We start from the raw sequence: 17,805 nt of genomic DNA, 5'->3' as shown, positions 1-17,805 counted from the left end.
TCCCCACATCCACATGTGCACACATACCATTGGGTTTAATGAGACTTTATGCATGTTCCTGACACACACACACACACACACACACACACACACACACACACACACACACACACACACACACACACACACACACACACACACACACACTTCTTGTTATTACACAATGTTGTTCTCATCCTCTAAACATGGTAAGTGGAGTTGATTCCAAAAAGCTCTATTCTGGTCTCATCTGACCACTTGACCTTCTCCCATGCCTCCTCTGGATCATCCAGATGGTCACTGGTGAACTTCAAACGGGTTGGACATGTGCTGGCTTGAGCAGGGGGACCTTGCTGCCCTGCAGGATTTTAAACCATGACAGCATCATAATCTTTGTGACTGTGGTCCCAGCTCTCTTCAGGTCATTGACCAGGTCCTCCTGTGTAGTTCTGAGCTTTCTCAGAATCATCCTTACCCCACAAAGTGAGATCTTGCATGGAATCCCAGACCGAGGGAGACTGACAGTCATCTTGTGTTTCTTCCACTTCCTAATAAATAATCATAACATTGTTGTCTTCTACCAAGCTGCTTGCCTGTTGTCCTGTAGTCCATCCCAGCCTTGTGCAGGTCTACAGTTTTATCCCGGTGTCCTTAGACAGCTCTTTGGTCTTGGCTATGGTGGACAGATTGGAGTGTGATTGATTGAGTGTGTGAACAGGTGCAGTTAATACAGGTAAAGAGTGCAGAATAAGAGGGCTTCTTAAAGAAAAATGAACAGGTCTGTGAGAGCCAGAGTTCTTGCTGGTTGGTAGGGGTTCAAATACGCATTTGCAGCATTAACATACAAAAAATCATACATTGTGATTTCCGGATTTTTTTAGATTATGTCTCTCACAGTGGACATGCACCTAAGCTGAAAATTTCAGACCCCTCCATGATTTCTACTTTCAATTTTCTGGTGTAAAACTAGTGCCAAATCTCAGTGCAGATCTGTACTGGACCCTGAACAAAAGAGGAGCAGCTACAAGGCAAACAACAACAAGACTGTTAACAGTAAAACTCCCCTAAACCATATAAACCGGATATTCGCACTCACCGGACTAAAGCAGAAGTTCCAATGCTTTTGTATGGTTCTTCCGTGTAATAAAGACCGTAAATAATAGATTTTGTATAATGGATCGAGGAAACTGGGCACCGTATTTCTCTGATTGAAAGACCGGCCATTTATTTTTTTCAAACCGTCCTTAGACACACGGCCTAAATGAGACAGGGTGTAATTCAAGGCTGGTGATTATTAACAAAATGCTGCTTGTTGCCTGAACTGTAATATGGGGTTAAGTTTCACATCATCACTGAGTGTGACGAACCACAGCGCTTCAGATCAGTAACAGGCTTTGACAAAGTTTTTGTCAAGTGAGAAATTGATTGATTTGATTGATTTGATTTGTTGCATGTCTTTACTGGTGTCCAGCCACAAGGAAATTCCACGACGTTTCTTTTTTTATCATCCCACTATCCTACACAATTTCTGGTTTTGCACCATCTTGTTGCAGATTTTTTATCACTCTTTGGTCTCTAGCAGCTGAGCTGGAGTCTGTGATGGAGGTGTCAGAGAAGAGGATGCTGAGGAAACCGCTCAGCATCCTGCACAACACCTCCCACCCCCTGCACACCACACTGACATCCTGACTCAGAGTTCTGTGCAATATTATCAAACATCTGTCTGATTTATATGAAATGTCTTCCAGTCATTTCATATAAATCTGTTGTGCATGTGCTCAAAAACACTGTTTACTGTTTGGTACTCTGGCAAAATAATTTCCATCGGGATAAATAAAGTTGATCTTGTCTTATCTGTAATTTGAATCTTAACCTGTAATTAATTTCCTGGCCTGACTTATTTTACACTGTCTTGGAAGAAAGTGGTTTTGGTCTTTGATTCCATGATGTGCACAAATAAACGGTCCCTGATTGTCCGTGATGTCCGTTGTGTCTTACCCTCCTTGCAGGCTGAGCTGCTGACTGGTTCCTCAGTAACTAGTGTGGACGAAGCTCTCCGGGCCGGTCAGGAGCTGCTGATGCGAGGCTGCAGCTCGGTCATCATCACTTTGGGACCCCAAGGCTGCGTGGTGTTCGAGAGACAGAAGTCTTTCTCTAAACATATTCCAACTACTGCAATTACACCAGTGGACACAACGGTAAGGATGATGAGACTGATAAAAGCACAACTTATTTTTTAATAAATAACAACTTAACTGATTCACAAAACAAAAAAAATGTTAATGTTTTTTCTAGATCAAGCTTGTCAAATGTAAGGATTGACTTCTGATGTCTGTTTCATACTGTTGTCAACATTTCAGTTGAAAAATTCTGACATTTTCTCAAGTTTGATATAATACACACAGAATCAATTAATTGAAATACTGAGACTAAAGAATAATCAAACAGGTTTGTTTACTACAGCCCGTGGGTTTGGCTTCTTATCGTTATAAGCGATGCTGCCGGAGGATCTTGTCGGAGAACCATTTTGATCTCTATGTAACTATGTTTTGTGTTTGTTGGCAAGATATCTTAAGAACACATAATCTGATTTTGGTCAGTGTTGGCGGGTAGATTGAGCCTATGGATAGGAAGATGTGACTTGCTTTTTGTTCGGATTAGTAATCAGTCAAGGACAGAGGTTAAAGTCTAATTTCCAGCTCCATGTAGGAAATTGTATGTTTGTAACCTTAGTTGTTTTGTCCCTGTGGGTGTGGTGTTGATGTGCTCCCTGAGCACTTTTGATCTTTTCACACATTTTAATCCTTTAATTTCATCCTCAAAGTGATGTCATTAGCACCGCCCAGTTGCCAATGTGTTTATTGCTGTTTCCTTTATACCTAAGAATAATGTAGACATTAGCACATTAGCACCCTACATATGCCTGATTTTACTCTATCGCTTGAGAATTTCACAAAAATGTTGAAAAAATGCACAATCTTGTAAAGTAAAAAAAAAAGAAGTGTGGTGGGGGGGCGGGGAGGATTCTTGGATCTACCCCCTATTCAGATCCACTACCTAAAAGTTATAGGTCTCTTTGTTGAACCATAAAATCAGTGTGGCTTTTGTGTAATCCTGCTAACATTTACCTCTAATAGTTAACACATTTTGGGAATCCGTTTTCAGGTTTGTAGATGATCTCAAAGTGCAGATTGTGAGAAAGAAAATAAAATTGCAATAAAGGAAACATGCTTTAATTTGATGTGATCTTGTTTATCAGACAGTGAGAGACGTCTCTCAGAGGATGATCCAGATTAGGTTTGCTGGAAGACCTCCAGCCCTCTTTACCTCCCCACCCATCAGGAGCCACCGATCCATCCGTCCGCTGCTCATGTTCAGCTTTTTGATTCTTAGGGACGCGGTGGCCCGGCGGGTGCTTTCTGTCCCTGACTGTTAATCTGTGTAAAAGGCCAGTCAGCCTCGAGTCATTTCACAGCGGACTCTGTGGTTTGTTTTTGTCACAGGAGGCTCGGTTAGATGTTTCCATTTCCTGTCTGAGGGTTTTGTGGGATTTGGTTTTGGTTCTGCCCACTGACGTCATCATGCTGAGGTGTTAATCACGACATTAAAGCTCTAATTGTTTGAGTAATGGATTCTTTTACTGAAGAGACCCACTTGGGACTTTTGTTGGGCTTCATTTCCTGAAACTGTTCCTTAAACCAACCAATAAACCAACACAGATGACAAGGGCACCGTCTCAGCTGAGCACGAGGAAAGGCAGCGAGAGCGTGCCGCGCTTTGTTTTTGGACACGCAGCAGCAGTTACTCCTTATCACTTTGGCATGTCAGCAACAACGTGCACGCTTTCCTTCACTCTGCATGACTTCCTGCTCGTCCTCACGTCTTGAAGTTGAGGTCGCTGCCCCCCCCGTTCACCCTCTACTGTCTTGCCAGCTCCCAGAAAAACAAAAAAATCCCCCAGGACAACTTAGTTCGCTCTCCTCCCCCTCGTCTCCCATGAATCACCTCTTGTGCGTGCATCAGATCAGTCAGCAGAACGCTGCAGAGCGCGGCTGCGGTCGGGCCTGCTGCGTGTCCTCCTGCTTGCAGACACACACGTCTGGCCCCGCCCCTCGTGTTCTTTGATGGCCCCTGTAAATTCTGGTGTGTTTAACTGTTTTGGACATCGTAATCCCTCTTCCAGTAAGGCCCTTTCTTCTTTTACCGGAGAGAAAAAACGTGATGGATGTGATTATTGTGTCTGTTTTTCAGCCCGTCCTGGCAGCACGCACCCTGAGAACGTGCCCCGTGTGGTAACGTGGCGTTGGAGAAGTTTGTTATTATTCTTTTTATTCCCACTGCAGTGTGTTTGCTGCGACACCGACTCCGTGGTTGCAGTTACAGTTGAAGCTTCTTTTCGGCTGCTGTCTTTCAGTATCAACACAGTGACTCACTTGCGGTTTCTCACCCGTCCGGTGAGGCTACTATTACCGCGGGCGCTACGGGCGGCGCAGCCTAGGACTGAGCGTCGACACGTCTAAACCTACCTGATGTCGCCGCTGTTTGGAAACGGTTTTTGCACTTTTGATCTAACCTGAAATGTTCCTCTTCTTCTGCACGTCTTGTTTTTTTTTTTTACTGTAAAGCACATGACATCGTCTCGTATTGAACCAATGTCTAAACCTGACTCACGAAGTTTAGTTACGATGCAACTGAGCCGCTTAGCTGCAGCGTTTGCAGACCGCTCGTCATCATGGTAAAACATGAGAGGGGCCCCTCGTGCACACGTGTGGTCACAGAGTCATTTCATCTTCTCCTGCCTGCGACTCTTTCATCATCTTCAGCGTCTGCTTCTCCTGCAGCTGCGTGAATAAAACATTTCGCATTGCATGAGCAATTATGGGCTGAGTCAGGATTGTGAAGTTGGATGAATAACAAAGCAAATTCACTCATCAACCGGCTCGGCCCCGCACGCGCATCCCTCCCTTTTCTTTTGTCTTCAATTGGGTCCAGGCTTCCCTGGAGGAGATCAGAGACTCGCTCCTTTTGTGTGGACGATTAGAAGAGACCGTTACACGCACGCTCAAACAAACACACGCATGCGCGGTCCTTTCAGCCCAAGTAGGACCTGGGTGGCCTCAGTTTCCCACTGCTCCGGGAGGTCCGGCACGTAGGGGCAAGAGGTAGACACCGCTGTCTGAACCAGACATTATAGTGTACTGTGGGTCCAGACTGTCAGATTATTGCCAGGCTTCTGATTATGAGTGCAGACGTCTGAGGAGGAATTGTCTGCTCCCTTCCTGGAAGCCGGGGGTAAAGAAACCTCTCCAGAGCACCGCATTCCTCAACTGTGCAAAATTTAGGTCAGTGTGACACGGACATAAAATTGCCACGTCATCTTGTTTTTCTGAGCGGCACATGCAAGAAGCAGCTGCTGTTTATCTGCCGTGTCAAAGCCAGAAGTGACACCGGACCTCTGTTTCAGGCTGACAAGGTCATGTTCAACAACAACAAAAAAACTACACTCACCTGCCACATTATTAGGTACACCTGTTCAGTTGCTTGTTAACAGAAATTGCTAATCAGCCAATCAACATGGCTGCACCTCGGTGCATTTAGGCATCTAGACGCGATAAAGACGACTTGCTGAAGTTCAAACTAAGCATCAGAATGGGGAAGAAAGAGGATTTAAGTGACTTTGAAAGTGGCATGGTTGTTGAGGTGAGTATGGGATTTTCACGCACAACCATCTCTAGGGTTTACAGAGAATAGTCCAAAAAAGAGACGATATCCAGTGAGCAACAGTTGTGTGGATGAAAGTGAACCAGCATCTCTGAGGAATATTTCCAACACCTTGTTGAATCTACGCCAGAAAGAATTAGAGCAGTTCTGAACGCAAAAGAGGCTCCAACCCGGTAATCAGTAGTAGAGTATCAGAGTAGACCTGCACAGTGACGTCAGTGGCAGGTCTGTCTAAAATCACTTCATTTATGTGTTTATATACATGTTCCCCAACATTAGCGTGATGATGTCATAGGCGGGTTTAGCTAGCTATGTGTGTAAATATAACCTCTTTGTCATATTTTATGCAAAAGCTAGTGAGAAATAAACACTTCTTAAACTGAAAATGTTGTTTTTGGATCCTAATGCCACCTCTGGAGTAAAATCACGGATGTCAGTGTGCACGCTGACATCCTTTATCTTACATTTAACTACACTGTACTGTGCAAACATTTTAGGCGTCCTGAAGTTTTGGATTAAAATGTAGTTTTGAAAGTTTATCAGTATGACTTCTTTTTACACAGGGAAAAAAAAGGGTTGGTAACTGGGTTTATTCTCTTGCTTTTGTAAGTAATTGTAGGGCAGGTAGTTGAGTGGGTAAGGAGCTGGTCTGCCAATATGTAGACCTGTGCTCGAATCTCACTCAGCTGTCTGTCTGTGTCCTTGGACAAGACACTCAGTCTTAATCCACCCAGCTGTAAATGGGTCCCGACTTTGGCTGGAGACGTAACCTGCATCACATCCAGGGGGAGTTGTTAACTCTCAGCCACTTGACGCTATGGAATCCGGAGATGGAAGCGGCATTAACGGAAATGATGGCTCAGTGCACACGACGTGTTAAATAAAAAACACAGAGAGCACAGCCAGGACAAATGTATAAATAAATACTACATACACAATTACACAACAAATAACTAAAATAATTAAATCACAGAGCACAGAAATGGAGAGTGACACTTTGTTCTGTGCACTGAACAAACAGGTGGGTGTGTCCCCAAACAGCAGCAGCTGTTGAGATCTCTGGACCTGCGAGTCACAGCTGGAGAACATGTGCCGTGTTTTGAAAGACATGACCTTACAACGCTACACCATGAGGCACGTGCATGTGCTTGCTGTCCTCATGTGGAAATACATAAAAACATATATTGCTTTTACCACAGGCTGGAGCGGCTGCTCAGCACACACACAAGCAGGCTGCTCCATGTGAAAAGGACCATCTGATCATGTGAACATTCAGGTGGTGATCTGAATGTCACGTCACCCAGGTGAGCTATGGTCCACGTGACGTGGTGTCTCTCCTTCATGCTGCACTTGCTGGACACGCGCGCTGGGCCGGCTGGACACACTGGGCCAGCAGATGTGGACATGATGAGAGCGCACTGCTTCATTCATGTCATTTCATGACTGTACGTCTGTGACCATGGGTCATCTACAGAGGAGCAGATGGTTCATATTTGTATTGTCCACTTGATAAGAGGGATTAAATAAATTGCAGTGTTTTTTTAATGGTGTGTGGTTTTTATTTTCTTCTCCACAGCAGCGGTGCCATGTGGTGCAACACGTTCCAGCTGCTTGCACTGTGTTTGTGCACGAGCATGCCCAAAATCGTTGCTGCTGTAGCATGCACGCCTGTCCAACCGTATATTCCTTCCTACAGCAGGTAGAATGTTTTGCGGTTCCCCATTTCATTTTTTGTCCGCGGATTTTCTTCCGGTTTCTGCTTCGTTCGCCCAACGTCGTGTGATGTGTGACGGGCCCTGATAAAAGAAAACTTTCTCATTACAACAAACTGTCTGACTGTTGATTTTACCGATAGACATTTTTGTGCACAAACAGGATTTGAACCACCGCCTCTTTGGTTCAGACATACCTTTTTCAGAGTTACACATTTGGGTCCAAGAAAATGGAGATTGGCAGTAACACTCCAGTTTACACTTATCTTTTTCATGTCCTGGTCAGCTTTACTCAGTTACCCATTAAAATGTTGGTCGTTTGATTCCCACTTGTGCACCCAGATTTCCTTAAGTAAGGAAGAAGAGAAGCTTAATGCTCCTCGGGGGTTTGGATGTGAAGGATCACTGTATGTAGAACATGTTGCAAGTTGACAGTGAGTTTCAAAAACGTCTTGTTATTAGACCTGATACAGGATTAGAGTAGAATTTACTGTTGATGCCCTGTGATAGACTGGTGTCCTGTCCAAGGTGAACACCAGCTCTCATCCTGTGTCTGCTTCTGTCGTGACTCTTTTTTTGGAGTAAGTGGGTACAAAAATGGATAGATAGTTATAACATTTGCTGATTTAAACAAAAGGTTGCACAGAGTTAAATTTACTTAGAATTTATATGTACATATTGTTGCCAAAGTGGGTTTTTTTTTTTTGGGGGGGGGGGGGGGCTTGTTTATTTTAAAGTTAATTTCACCCCATATTTTTTTAGTGTAGGTGTATTGTCCCCCTGTATGAAATCACAAAGGCAGATGCTCCTGATCACAACCCGATTTTCTTATATGTATTGAAGTGAAGATGATGAATTTTGGAGAGAACTTGGGGTGACATATTGGAAGAGACTGGAGTGTCGAGCCTCAGACGCATCATATTCCACTTTTGCATACATGCCATGTATGTTTTACTTTAATTTTACAGATGGCTTCATTGTTGTGTGTAAACATCTCCCAAACCGCTGAACCAATGAAGCTGAAACTTGGTGGGCGTGTTCCCACCCATGAGGACGTTCCGATCTGATTTCAAATATGGCCGCCATAGCGGCTATCTTGACAGTCTCATACAGTATACAGCCATTTGTTGGCCATTTATGGAGCAATTGAGCGCAAATTCGCTACATGAGTAGCAATCAGCAAGCCTAAAAATGTATCCCACAGGTTTTGCAAAATATTCCATTTTGACCTCGATGTGTTTACGACTTAAATGACAAAATGCTGAAGGGAACTAGACCTTTAACCATGTTAGATCTTTTGCAGCTTTTCATTATTTTGACAGAACTGTAGCTGATGATACAATGTAGCTGTTTGCATGAATTAGTTTGGCGAGTTGACGAGAGAGAAGAACATCTTTGTGGCATTTTTTTGAAAGACTCTTAGAAAGATGAAAGAAAAAAATCACTGTGCTCCTTTATCTGTATGACAAACGGTACAAACACATAATTGGTAGATTGAAACGTTCTTCTGATCTCTTCGTACTTCAGAGGAAGCGTCCCTGGATGTTTGCAAGCTTCCAAATGTAGAAGCCACTAGGTGTGAATCATCGCTGCCCTCGACTCGCTCTTTGCTCTCTCCCGGGTGCTTTTCATTGACAAAGGCTGTAGGCTTTAGCAGTTTACTACACATAGCTCCAAATGTCACACTAAGATAGTAAAGAAGAGCGCTGGAGGCCTGTGGGTGATGAGTACACTTACACATCTGGAGGCATGAAAGGTCCATGGTGCACACAAATGGCAGTAAGAGCAGTCTGCAATCTGATGCTCTTTCTGCTGTTCAGAAACTTGTCAGAATGGTAATTTGAGAGATCTGCATTTCTCATATATTTAGTGTCTTGTTTCCAAAGGCTGGAGTTTTGTCTGCACCACAATTTACAAAGATCACCTGTCAATCAAACAGCGTAGGCGCTACCGTTCTCTTTTGTTCTTGGTTTCCATGTTGACGGACGTCTGAGTGTCTGCATGCACGCTTCTTTGTCTGCTCAGTTATAGTTATTACGGCTCGTGCAAACTATTCATTTCTTCAGTTTATTTCAAATACAGTGTGCTGTTGTCACACATAAAAAAAAAAATTGTTCCCTTTTGTTTTGGCCATGAAATCCTAAAAAGGAAATGGAAATAGTTATTTTTTTCCTGAACACAGTTACATCATGGTTGATGTAACTATATGAAAAGGGTATTTTAAAAAGAATGTAATTACTCTACATTTTAATGTTTATTAAGCCAAGCTGTCAAACTTGTTTTTGTGTGCTTGAGTTTGCAGACGATACTGTGATCTTTGAGGAATCAGCGCTTGAGAAGCTGAGTGAGGAATCATCATGTTTCAGTTTAGGATTGTCCTTTCAGTAACATCCTGGACTCAACCATCGGACATGTATCTATTTGTGGTGAAAGTGTCAACCTTGTAGAAGCATTCAGTTGTCTCGGCAGTGACATTCATATCTCTGGGTCAAGTGCCTTTGATATCAAGAGGTCCCTGGAAGAGCCTGTGGAGGTATGAGGTCACCATACAGATTTTAGTGATCTCAGTACCTTTTCCAGAGAACAGAGGTCCACTTGAGGTTCCTGGTGCTACCTGTCATACTGTATGGTTGTCACACTTTGAATCTAACTATTGATGTAAGGCAGCGAATGGATGTCACTGGATTGTCACTGTAAGTCACTGGATTGTGTCAAATGAATGCTTACTTAGGGAGACTCAGACGATGCAAACCTCTGACATTGTGAGGGAATTTCAGCTGCAACATTTCCAACATGTGGCACATTTCTCTGTTCATGGGCCAGCACGTTACTGTCTACGTTTTTAGGACCCTAGTGGTTGGAGAAGGCCAAGGGAACTTCTTATTTCGCCTACGTAGCTGTGGCAGATAGATGTTTACTTTTGAGAAGTGGCAAAGGACCACGTACCTGCCTGGATAGTTGCCATCGAGGGCAGTTCTATAGTCTCATAAGGGTGCCAGTGGATGGCACTGGTACATGCGCCCATCCCTGACCTGACTCAAGCTAAACGATCACTTTCCAGGAAGCGTTTTACAAGTTGAGATTGCTCTGTGCTGGCACGTTTTTGTTTTGTTACAACCACATCAAACTTTGGATAACTTCTTGAATCTTGCTCTGTTAATTTGTGTAGCTTCTCGGAGACACATCTGTCATCTTAATTTCGAACTTCACTCCGAGTACCGTCAGAGGAGAGGCAGCCGAATGGCACGGAGGTCAACATGCAGCGGACAGCGCCGACCACCACGAGCATCACAGCTTATCTGTGGCAAGCGTTTGTGTCATTTGACTGACAGATCCCAAGATCTACCCTTCACCAAACTGTGTCGAGGGCAGCAGGGATGCGGCTGAAGTGGGGGGGTAGCACATGTCAGCCTCTTTGAGCTGCACTCAATAGATCCAGAACAGCATCAGAGGGGGCAAAGGAACCACTGATGCAAAGTACAGCTCGCTACAAGGAACTCAAATGTAAATATGGTATCCATTTCTTGCACCCACTCTGAACATAACATCATTTTAAGAATCAGAAATATGCTTTTAAACTATCGGCACTTTTGCTTTTCAGAAAAATACAGTGCCTAAAGATACTCTTTGCACTTTCCCTGATTTTATAGTTTCCATATCAAATGAAAAAATACAACACAATGCTAAAATACCCTGGGCCATATGAGCATGTAATCAATGAAAGAGTGTGTAGAAAGAATGTGATCTTTTGACCCCTTAGGATAAGTCAAGGTTAGCCATCTTTGAACTTGTCCAAGGTCTGTGTTCCAAAAACACTCCCTGTGAATTTGAAAACTCTGGCAGCAATAGGACTGTACTTATGCTGAGCACAGACAGATGGACGGGTGGACAGAAAGCCTTTGCAGTACCCGGTGGTCATGTTTTGGCCAAAAAAAAAAAGCTTCACATGAAAATTAGATACATAACCTAAATCTCAGAAAAGTGACCGTGATTAAAGTACAAGCTACCAAATAATGGCTCATATACAGTAAATACTCCCACCTTTCAAAGCTGAGGCAAAAAAGGAAGTATGACTTCAATATATACATCAGACATAATTTTTTTATGATCATGTGCAACCAACGTGCATATTTAAATCCTATTTAAAACCTTTTTTCCCCAGTGATCACGACGTCTTAATTTTACAGCCAGTTGTCTTTCGAACTCGCAGAGGATGGATCTTATTTCATTGAAACTATCGTGCAGTGTGTTGAATGTGTCTGCAGCAGGCCACCCTCAAAGTGTGCGTGAGTGAGACGTGAGGGAAACCACAGAGAAATTCATGAAAACTCTTAGGTTCAGTGCACGCAGCAAATTTTACTGCTGCTTCATGATGGAGTGAAACAGAAGAAGAAGAGATGTGAAATCTATAGACTCTAGCCTACCAGAAGGAGCTTGCTGGGTTCTAGCCTGGCCAAGACACATTTACCATATTGTTCCACTCTCATCCCATTTCTTATTGATTGAATTAACCCACCTCCAAGTGGGTGCAAGTAAAATGGGAAAGTAGCAGTTGTCACTGGCGTGACTTATCAGATTTTACTGTGGTCTCATTCTGCAGTGACCTTTTACTGCAACGTTCATCACAGACGTTCTCCCCCCGCCCCCGGTCTGCTCACCAGCGGCATCATCATTTCAACCATGTGTGAACTGGGAGAGAAGCCAGTGCCAAACCAGTGGGACTGCATCACCATGGCAGTGTTTCCAAACGCCTGCTGGACTGCGACCTGGCGCGGCTTAGCTACCAGACACACACACACACAGGTTTAAACGTGGAAATCCACGACGCTCTGTCACTCTTTCCAAGTCTCACCAGTAATGTGCAGTTGCACGAGTGCCCGTTTTAGTTTATTATATCACTTTACTTCATATAAAGTCACAAACACAACAGCAACTGGTTTCAGCAAAACTTTAGCTCCACCCAGTGCCGGCACTCCATCCATCAAAAGACCTGGTTTGCCCCCGCCGCCACCATCAGGGTTTAGGATTTTTATTTTTTGCCCGTGCTACTGAGTCATCCCCCACATAATTCAGACCGTCAGCTGAGGGGGGGGGGCGAGAGGACAAAAGTGTTACTTTGAGGGTAGGGGCTGAAGGGTTAGAGGTGCTCCAGAGGAGAGTGCGATGAACTCTGGAGAGCCAAAGTGATGAGTAATGGAACAGGCTTGTGAGAACCAGCGTCGGGGGCCGTTTGTGGTTAAACATGAGCGTGTCCCTACATAGCATTGTGCCGTTTCCCATCAGTGATCCCCCCCGCTGCCCCTGGCTCATCCCGTCCCAACTAACGCCCTCCAGGGTGTACGCATTACATCTCTGTTATCTATAGATGAGGTGTTTTTTTTTTTTTTTTGCACGCAGAGGCCCGTCTGACGCCAATGCGGTCAAAGTGCAATGCTGGGAGATGAGAATGGTATGTTTGACTTATCAACTCATATACTAATGAAAAACTGCATCTTCAGTTTTAAAAGGGCCTCGATTTTTGCTTGTTTATAACTCTGAAGAATCGACCACATTGCATTCACAGACACGTTCTATCACACAGGAAGGGAAAAAGTATCAGGAAGAGTCACCAGGCCTGCAAAAACAGTAAATGCCACAGCACCCCCTGCTGTTGAGCTTGTTGTTGTTTAACTCTTCACCTTTCCCATGTTTCAGCAGGACAGCAGGTGATGGACTCGTCCTCACAGGTGCGCCGCCATGTAGTGTCCTGCAGAGATCATCGCGTGTCCCTGATCTCTACTGCACTCCACACAAATGGTCAAAGTTATTGTAATATTTTTTACAGAGCGTTGTGATGTTTCTTTCCAGGGTGCTGGAGACAGCTTCATTGGAGCATTGGCGTTTTACATGGCTTGTTTTCCCATGATGCCTCTGGAGGAGATGGCCAGGAGAGCAAATGAAATTGCAGGAGTCACGGTGCAGGCCCTGGGCACGCAGACGTCTTTCCCCTTTAAGTGCGACCTGCCGGCTGAACTGTTCTGAGAGCAGCTACAGCTAATCAGCCGATATATAAACACTTAAATAATTCTTGTCATTTGATTGGTGGACTTTATGTCACATGACATTGATTATTTGTCCGAATGTAGAGGAAAAAACTCCATTGTATGATTGACATTTTTGTGCATTTTGGTTTTGTACTTTTCAACTGAATTACTCAATGATCTTTTCTTAAAAATGCACCCATGATACAAGGATGTTACCTCTAGCAAGTGGGCTTTTGCTGGACTACGATCTATTTAGGTGTCATAAAACAAATAATGAAGGTTGTCCATTTGTGCAATGGAAAAAATATTTGCATGTGTTAACTGATGTATGTTCCATCATTCAGCTTGTGCTATTATTATTATTGCACTCAAACGTTATTTGTATAGCAGATCAACCAGTTAGGAAGAAAGGTACAACAGATTTTTTTTTTTTTTTTAACTGCCCTCTTCAGGAGGATTTTTACATTTTGCGAATGTGACCACGATCATGGTTTAAAGCTGAAATCAGACCAAATCTAACAGGAATGTTTTAAATGATGACAAATGTACTTTGTACAAATGTTTGAGCAGTTGCATGAATTAAAAAAAAAAGTTTTTCAAGCAAAGCGTCTGGTCGTCAGGTGAGTAACTGAAAATTTATTGAACATCAAGGAAACCATATTTAGCAATAAGTTTAAGCACAGCAAGCCAAAGCTTTGATAATCCCAGAAGTGTCTGTGTCAGAAGTCTGTTTAAACTGTGCAAGTTGTGGCGTTAAATCGATCTGATCTTCCTCTTCTCAAAGAACAGGACGTGCTTGTTTACTGCAAAGACAAAAGATTTTAAAGTCAGACGGCCCTACTGAGAATGCAGAAGGGAAAAAAAAAGACTAAACATTAGTGGCTGTGCATGTTTTGTGAACATACATAATTACACTCTGGTTTTGTATTTGGACAGTGAATGTTTTACAATTTTGCATCTGTGAGATGGGGTTATGTAATTATTCCCAGCACTTCTCAGTGAAGTCAGACCATCTGAATGCTCCATTTCATTTTCATGGACTGCTCAAGTGTCACTAAATATTCCAGAGATCAGTCTTGTGGAAAATAACATGTTACTAATACCTCAGATAATACAAATGCCATATAAACATGTCAGTAAATATTCTGTTATATATTGTGGAAAGGGAGTTTTCTGCTGTGTATCTCATGTTATGAGACATGTTTAGAACACTTGCTCTGCTTTGGGGCATGCAGAATGTAGCCGACATAAATCAACAAAATAGTGACTGCAAAGACGAGAACATTATTTTTTTTTTTTTACAAAAACAAAAAGTAATAACGGCCAAGAACCTCAAAAAATGTTTTTCTTTTGTGTGCGTGTGTGTATGAATGAACTCACGGCACAGCATTGACCACATTTATTGAGTAGCCACTCCCATCCCTGTTATTTATACAGAGATTTTTTATCTTATGCTAACACATTATAAATATTACACACTTCCTCACATGAAACTAATCCTGTTCGAGGAGGACCTTAGACTTCATTTACATCAATCATTATTAAATACAAACAGCACTGTACTGTATTGTAAACCTGAAAGGACTAGGCAGTTCTCAAAAACTCTCAATAAGGATACTAGTGAGGGGAAACCAAGATTCCTGTATTGCAGGACAGTTGTGTTGTGTAAAAATCACGATGATTGTGCATTTTATGATAAAAGCACAAAGTCTTGCGGACATTGTGATATATATATCATGACAAATCCCCCCCCCCCCCCCCCTTTTTTTTTTTTGCTTAAAAAATGTGATTGTCGTGAATGGATTCAGTGGGTAAACCAAAACAGAGCGAGTGACAGCTCTAAAGGAGTTAGACTTCTATAGCTGTGATTAGAGAAACTGCTGGTGCAGCTTTGCCTTACACACCATCACACAGCTTCCTGAGAGAGTGAAACACAGGGTGCCATCATACCTACCTCCTTAGGTCAAAATTTCAGACTTTTCTGTTGTGGACAAAACAAAATAGGCGATATGAAAGCCCACTCAGACCATGATCTGGACCAAAATTTAGTCACCTCAAAAGAGGTGGTGGAGATCAAACTAAACCGTGGTTGGGCATGTTTACAATGTGCTCATTGAATGGAACATTCCATTTTTCACCAAATTAAATATTCTTGCCATTGCACATTGTAAACATTGTCTACTATAATACTGCTATGTAGTATGGTAGCTGGGAAGTGCAAAAGCACAAACTGCAGAACACTTTTACAAGAAGTCCTGAAACAAAATTTATGAATGACAGATTCTGATGGAAAGAGAATGTACCAAATGCCGAACATGATGGCAGGGAATGTACTAAATGACAGATATTCCGCTTCCGTCACATTCAGCATTTGGTACATTTCCCTTCTGTCGGAATTTGTCTTTTGTAAATTAGTTTCGGGACTTCTTGTGTTTTGCCGTTTGTAAATTAGTTTCGGGACTTCTTGTGTTTTGCCGTTTGTAAATTAGTTTCGGGACTTCTTGTGTTTTGCCGTTTGTAAATTAGTTTCGGGACTTCTTGTGTTTTGCGTTTGTAAATTAATTTCGGGACTTCTTGTGTTTTGCCGTTTGTAAATTAGTTTCGGGACTTGTAAAAGTATTCTGCCATTTGTAAATTTGTTTCGGGAGTTGTAAAAGTTTTCTGTTGTTTGTAAAAGCATTCTGCTTTTTGGTGTGCACTTCCCAGCCACTATTTGATGTGGTTATTGTCAGTGGACTGTCAGAGTTTTTTCTTTTCTCTGGGCCTTGTGTCCCTGTGGAGATCGGGTGTCCGTGCTGGTTACCGATGGGGTCATGCTTGCGGAGGGTCAGCTTGTCCTTCAGACGGTTCCTCTTGGTGTTGAACCGGTATCCGGTTCCGGCTGCGCTCATCATCTGCACCAGGATGCTCCTAAAACGGTCAACAGCATCATCACAATCTCTCTCACATGTCAAACACCAGCCGGCGCTCTGTTTTTTGTTGCTGTTGTATTTCTCACTTACTTGGATTTTGCTTTGGCCACTGAAAGACGGCAGAGAAACATGAAAACACATAAGAAGAATCACGATTAGCAGGCTGATGCTAACAAAAACACACAGACTTCAACAGGCTGTTAGATTATTGGAACACACAGATGTTAGCGGAGGGAACAAATAAACACTCTGATCTGTGATTGGTGAAATGTTGCCGGTGTTAATGAAATTTATGAAGCGAATGACGCACAACTAGCAATTAGCTGCTAAGAGGAGCCTTTACGACACAGCGTGCGTCCAGAATTATTTAATACTCACAGTTTACAGTGGTAAGAAACATCCTTGAATGTTAACACCTCTTCTGGGCGGTTTTATCCACAACGACGAATAATCACTTTTCAAAATACACTCTAATTTAGCGGTTAGCTTAGCAAAAACGACGTTCGGCAGAATGTACTTCCGGGTTAACAAACAGTTCCGGTTACCCTTAAAGGTGTACTTTTAAACACGGTAATAGAATCAGTGACTATACACTGATTCATACACTGTCCTAAATGTATTATTATTATTATTATTAATTATTATTATTGTATTTGTGCATAGACAGGAATTTAATTTTATAATGCTGTAAAATACTCGTACACTAGAGTTGCGGACATCCTGAATAAAGGAATTTAATTATTATCATTATTATATTTGTGTGCAGACAGTAATTTTAATTAAAGTTAATTTATATAATATTGTAAAATGCCCTGTCCATTTCTTATATACACTGTGAGTAGGTAGGATACAGTGTATCCGGAAAGTATTCACAGTGCTTCACTTTTTTTTTTTCTTTTTTTTTTTTTTGAAAACCAAGGTGTTTTTCCAACCTGTATCCAATTTCAATACACCACAATCAAATATTACGAGCGAAGCTCGCTCATGGTACACTGGCCCAAACAGGAAGTGCCAAATTTTGAATCCACGGTGAAACAGGAAATGCCAAATGTCAAACACTTCCTGCATCGACACTTCCTGGATTGACAGACGAGATCCCATGGAATCTCACGGGAACTCAGTGTCAAGTTCTCACTGAAACAGTTAGGGCTTCCGGTTTGGTGGGCTCAGGGTCTCATCACTGCTTTTTGCAGATGATGTGGTCCTGTTGGCTTCATCGGCCAGTGACCTCCAACACTCACTGGATCAGATCGCAGCTGAGTGTGAAGCGCCTGGGATGAGGATCAGCACCTCTAAATCTGAGCCATGGTTCTCAGCAGGAAATTGATGGATTGCCTACTCCGGGTAGGGAATACGGCCTTGCCCCAAGTGAAGGAGTTCAAGTACCTTGGAGTCTTGTTCATGAGTGAGGGGACGATGGAGTGTGAGATTGGCTGGAGAATCGGTGCAGCAGGGGTG

The 17,805-nt window shown here is 42.8% G+C and overlaps 2 protein-coding genes across 2 annotated transcripts in view; one reads left to right on the top strand and one right to left on the bottom strand.

The window, feature by feature from the left end:
- Positions 1-13,699, top strand: part of rbks (ribokinase) — a 79,253-nt gene extending 65,554 nt beyond the window's left edge. Inside the window, exons 8-9 of the mRNA XM_034159464.1 lie at positions 1,989-2,177; positions 13,260-13,699. Coding sequence (XP_034015355.1) covers positions 1,989-2,177; positions 13,260-13,433 — 363 coding nt within the window. The 3' untranslated portion in view covers positions 13,434-13,699. The remainder of the gene's footprint in view (positions 1-1,988; positions 2,178-13,259) is intronic.
- A 352-nt stretch (positions 13,700-14,051) lies between these two features.
- On the bottom strand, positions 14,052-16,900 carry mrpl33 (mitochondrial ribosomal protein L33). The gene is made up of 4 exons (XM_034159465.1): positions 16,726-16,900; positions 16,438-16,456; positions 16,239-16,345; positions 14,052-14,238 (listed from the first exon to the last, which is right to left on the bottom strand). The coding sequence occupies exons 1-4, from the start codon at positions 16,745-16,747 to the stop codon at positions 14,189-14,191; spliced, it is 198 nt and encodes a 65-aa protein (XP_034015356.1). The 5' UTR covers positions 16,748-16,900; the 3' UTR covers positions 14,052-14,188.
- Positions 16,901-17,805: the final 905 nt, after the last annotated feature.

This window comes from Thalassophryne amazonica, chromosome 19 (genome assembly GCF_902500255.1).
Source record: "Thalassophryne amazonica chromosome 19, fThaAma1.1, whole genome shotgun sequence".
Lineage (NCBI taxonomy): Eukaryota > Metazoa > Chordata > Actinopteri > Batrachoidiformes > Batrachoididae > Thalassophryne > Thalassophryne amazonica.
The sequence above is the reverse complement of the archived record's forward strand: the minus strand, read 5'-3'. Positions and strand labels throughout refer to the sequence as shown.